This window comes from Phaethon lepturus, unplaced genomic scaffold (assembly GCF_000687285.1).
Source record: "Phaethon lepturus isolate BGI_N335 unplaced genomic scaffold, ASM68728v1 scaffold21497, whole genome shotgun sequence".
Classification (NCBI taxonomy): domain Eukaryota; kingdom Metazoa; phylum Chordata; class Aves; order Phaethontiformes; family Phaethontidae; genus Phaethon; species Phaethon lepturus.
In genome coordinates this window covers 18,338-22,746 of record NW_010551428.1, presented here as the reverse complement: position 1 = coordinate 22,746, position 4,409 = coordinate 18,338, and the positions used below count along the sequence as shown (strand labels likewise).

Sequence of the window (4,409 nt, the reverse complement as noted above, 5' to 3'; positions counted from 1 at the left end):
CCTACATCTAGTACAATATGATTCTATCACAGCATAGGAAGTCTCCACATACTGCAAAAGTACACATTCTTCAGCTGCCAAGTATTACATACTGAGTCTCCAAAAGTAACCCAAGATAAAATGCCCAACACACTTAGTAGGCATTGCTAGCAAAATCCCCATAAAACACTAATGCTATTAGCTGGTCTACTGAACAGCAAACAGGTTATAAAGATTATGCAGATATTAACAATACTAACGAACACAAAATGAACTAAGCAATTGTAACTTATGAAAAGTCATGAATAGGAAGAGCATCTACTGCACAAGTAACAGGGAAAAAAATTATCTCCCAGGTTAAGTGGTCCTACAGATAGGCACAAAAAAAAAAATCCTAAAGTATTCACATCCCACTCAAGCCTTAGAACAGCTAGAGAACTGTTAGAGCAGTCCTCATACTAAAGCTTTAATATCATGTCTTTAGCATGTTGGTTGTTTTTTTAAAGACTTTGTCTACATCATCCACTAGAGAGAATGATAATTAAGTTCAGCATACAGGACTAACTTGGGCCTTAATTCACCCTTCAGACAAAGTCTCATGGGGGATGAGATGTTACAGAATCCTTTTTCTATAGGGACTAAGAATCAGAACAGCAGAATTCTCAGAACATGCTTGGGATATCTTTGAAGAGTATATAATATTAACTAGCAGGACTGGTAAGAATATGACCACAGTTGCTTTAATAATGTTTTTATTTTGTTTGTGGGTGTTTAGAAATACACAAGAGCATCTTATTTCTGCAACACCTTGGATAATTTCCAGTTCTCGGCCACACTAAAGTAAAAGACAATATAATCAGAGCAATACAAGCCATCAAGATATTTTGTCTGGGTCTGCATGCTACACTAAGAGCATGGAGTTAAGGGAAGAAGTTACCACTTACCACTAACATTTGCCACATGAGTTTTCCTGTTCTTACTGTACAAGATAGTTGGACCTGTTACCTGGAGGAAAGTTCATGTACAAGACACTGATGTATCTACAAAATAAACTCAAGCCACACTAACCATAAGTCATCCATATAAGAATATGGAAATGGATTAAGTAGCAAAGGAAAGAAATTTGCCTAGTGAATGCAGGGACACTATTTACTGCAAAAGAAAGCTTTTATTTTTATCACCCCCCCCCCAGTAACATCAACAAAAGTTCTATTAGAAATTCTATGACTAGGACACAAGCTACTTTCAGTAGCTACATGCATGTAGCAGAAATGGTGGGGGGCAAGTTAAAATCTGCGTGAATAAAACATCAGAATCTGAACAGCTTGTGCTAGATACATGTCCAGAGCCACACTTCAGCCTTTTTTAGCAGAAAAGGCTGATGAAGCACAGGTAAAAGGCTCCTCTTTGGTCTGCAAACTGCTGATCCTTCCCAGGCAGCTGACTGATCACATTTTTTCATGAAAAGGATTATTTGAACTTTTTTTTTTTTTCCCTAGATAGCTGGGGCAGCTGCTACAAATGACTACAGTAAGTGCCCTCATGCTTGCAGGGTTGTTAACATTCTGGCAAGGCTACATGTTTATATTTCCTTGTAACTCCTAGTCTCTTTCCTTTTGCATGTTACTTTTATGCACAGATCACTAGCTGTCCATGACTGCATACAGCACCCAATACAAGTTTCTAGCATAACTGTGATACAAAGAAAATAGATTTGGAGAATAAGTGCCCAAATGAAAAGGCTAGTTCCCATTACAAGTGTAACATTAACTATCAAATGTTTATCAAGTCACTGTTAAGAGGGTCACTAATTGCTAGACCATGTAAAGATACTTTTTCTCCTCTCCTGCTTGTGCTTCACCTTTGCATTGCAATCTTCACATTGAAAATGTTGGGAACTACTCAATCTTTTGTCTAATAGTCACATTGGCATTTTTAAGTTAATTGTCATTTAATCGCCTCCAAATCAACATTTTTTGTTTGGTTGGTTTTCTCTCCTGGTGTGTATTAAGGATCTACGTTGAAGTACTCAGTCACATACAGTATGGTTTCAGAGCTGTGAAACAGACCTAGCCACATTTCTTTCGTTCTGTGGAAAGAAAATAAAATCTATGGAATTTCACCATAGTAGACGTAGTGAAAGAAAACAGTCACTGGATAGACTAGCTTATGTACAGCTGTCCTCACGATTGGTACATTAATAAGCACACAGCATAGGCATCAAAGAATTCAAAAGTAACCCAGCAAATTGGATCCCAGATACACAAGACTCCTTCCTAGGTCCTCTACTACAAATACTGTTCAGCTGAAAGCAAGCCACCAGCTTGAGTCAACTATCATAAAAAGCTTTCCACCCTTATACAGAGTCGGTGTAGCATGATCTTGAAACTAATAAATAGTTGGCTAGCCACTCTACAGCAGGTATCTACATTCCAGGCTAAACAATCTGTCAGAGGAGCTAAACATTGTTTCTACCCGATTTAAAAGAATAAATTGAAACCTACACAAACTGACAAAGGGGAAAAGTCTAAAATGAGAGCCTATGCAATTTGTCCACTGATATGATCATAAAGAACATTTTATGATGGTAAGAACCAGCTGTCATTAAAATGACATGAACAAGAATAATCAGCACATTACAAAAAATTAAACCAAAGGTGTAGAATTAATACTAGCAGCAAAATACACAGTCTATACTTGAACTGACAGGAATTTAAAAAATACTTCCACAAGCATGTAACTCCACAAATGTACAGGGGTTCCTTGCCTTCCTTTCTGAAGCCACTTATCTCCCAATAAAGAGCCAAGAAACTCATACTGAACTAAGTAATTTCTTAAATTACAATCCTTAAGCCTTAAGCAAGAATCACAAACTACAAAAATCACAGTTGTGGACTTCCCCATTTCTTTATTTCATTAGAGGGGATAGGCTCATTTCAATCTATTCCTCAAAAACATTTCTGGACTGCATGGGTTTCCTGCATTTGCAGCAGGGATCCTTAGTTTCTCAGATAAAGCTCTCCAGCTCCACGCAGACATTCAATGTTTCAATATATTGGAGTCACAAGAAAAGATACTGTCACTGGCAGTGAAGTGTACCAACTTCTAATGGTCTTCAATATCTGTCACCTTACAGAAGTAATCAGTGGGAAAAAATCTAACTACATGGATTCATATATACATGTCCCTCACATTCAGTCTTTTGCTTACCAGAAGACAGAAAAATGACCCCACAGCATTTATTGTCCCTTTGAATTTTCTTAGAAGTTCCCAAATAAAAAAAAACACAACCATAAACCAAAACCCACTGAAGTTATGTTTAGGTTTTTCCCCTTCTTAAAAGGCGGATTTTTGTTAACCAGCACTTGGGTGTATTTTATAGTTACACAGTGTCCTGCTGGTACTTTTTTTTTTGTTTCACACCTTTTTAAAGCTGGTAACTGCCTCCAGAGAAGAGGTCCACTTGTTAAAGAAAGATTCAGCACTAGGAAATGGAGTAAACTCACTTTCTTTTCAGATTTTTCTGTGTGCACGATGACTCCTGCTGGTGTTCAGTTTTATTAAAAAGGAAAAGCTACACAAATACAAACTTAAAAGGGACAGTTGAAACACATAAAAAATACTTACTCTGTAAATAGTGCAAAACCATCAAGACAAGACTATAGCTGCTTAAAGTACCACGACTGGCATCATTTATGTCATGAAAACTTGCCCACTTCTTAACAACAACTACTAATGGACGAACTCGATTCTCAACTGCAAGTAAAATAAATACATCTCAAAAAAAGCACACTTAACTAGACAGCAGTCAATCAACATTTGTTCCTACTTGACAAACATGAGACTCTTGTATTCTAAGGTTACGTTTTGCAACCATTTTATAGAACTTAGTTATTTTACAGCTACTATCCATCTTATAAAAGTCAGAAAAAAACCAAACCTTGCACTTGAAAACAGTCTTGAGTAGTAAGATCCACAGACACATTACAAGGGGTATGCCAGGTAACTTGCAGATAAGACAAAGCTGGATGCATCACTCAATACAGCAGTGTCACATTCTACTTTTAAGTTCTCTCCAGTTCATTGTACTAATTTTCCCTGAACTAACTTGCTGCCAGGGCAGACCACACCCAATTTTTTTTTTTTAATTTAAGTGATATAAACTTTAAAGGCAGGGAAAAGAATTCTCCTGGTTGAAGGACACAGAGCTCATTCTTAAGTTTTCCTCAGGATCCACGAAAGCAGTAACACCTGCATATAAACATTAATTTTAAATTTGCCTTGTCCTTAACAGCTTTTTATGTAGATCAGATGTTATATACAGGAACTCATTAAATCAAGATATATGCTTTTCATGAGGAAAGACATAAATATTCCAGGTACGATTTCCTGAATTTCTGGGGTATATAGGTAGCCTTCTAATTAAGGTA

At 36.9% G+C, this 4,409-nt stretch overlaps 1 protein-coding gene across 1 annotated transcript in view; it reads right to left on the bottom strand.

Moving 5' to 3' along the window:
- Positions 1-4,409, bottom strand: part of PAPD4 (PAP associated domain containing 4) — a 41,539-nt gene that overhangs the window by 19,538 nt on the left and 17,592 nt on the right. The window contains exon 9 of the mRNA XM_010290920.1: positions 3,607-3,735. Within this exon, the coding sequence (XP_010289222.1) occupies positions 3,607-3,735 (129 nt within the window). The remainder of the gene's footprint in view (positions 1-3,606; positions 3,736-4,409) is intronic.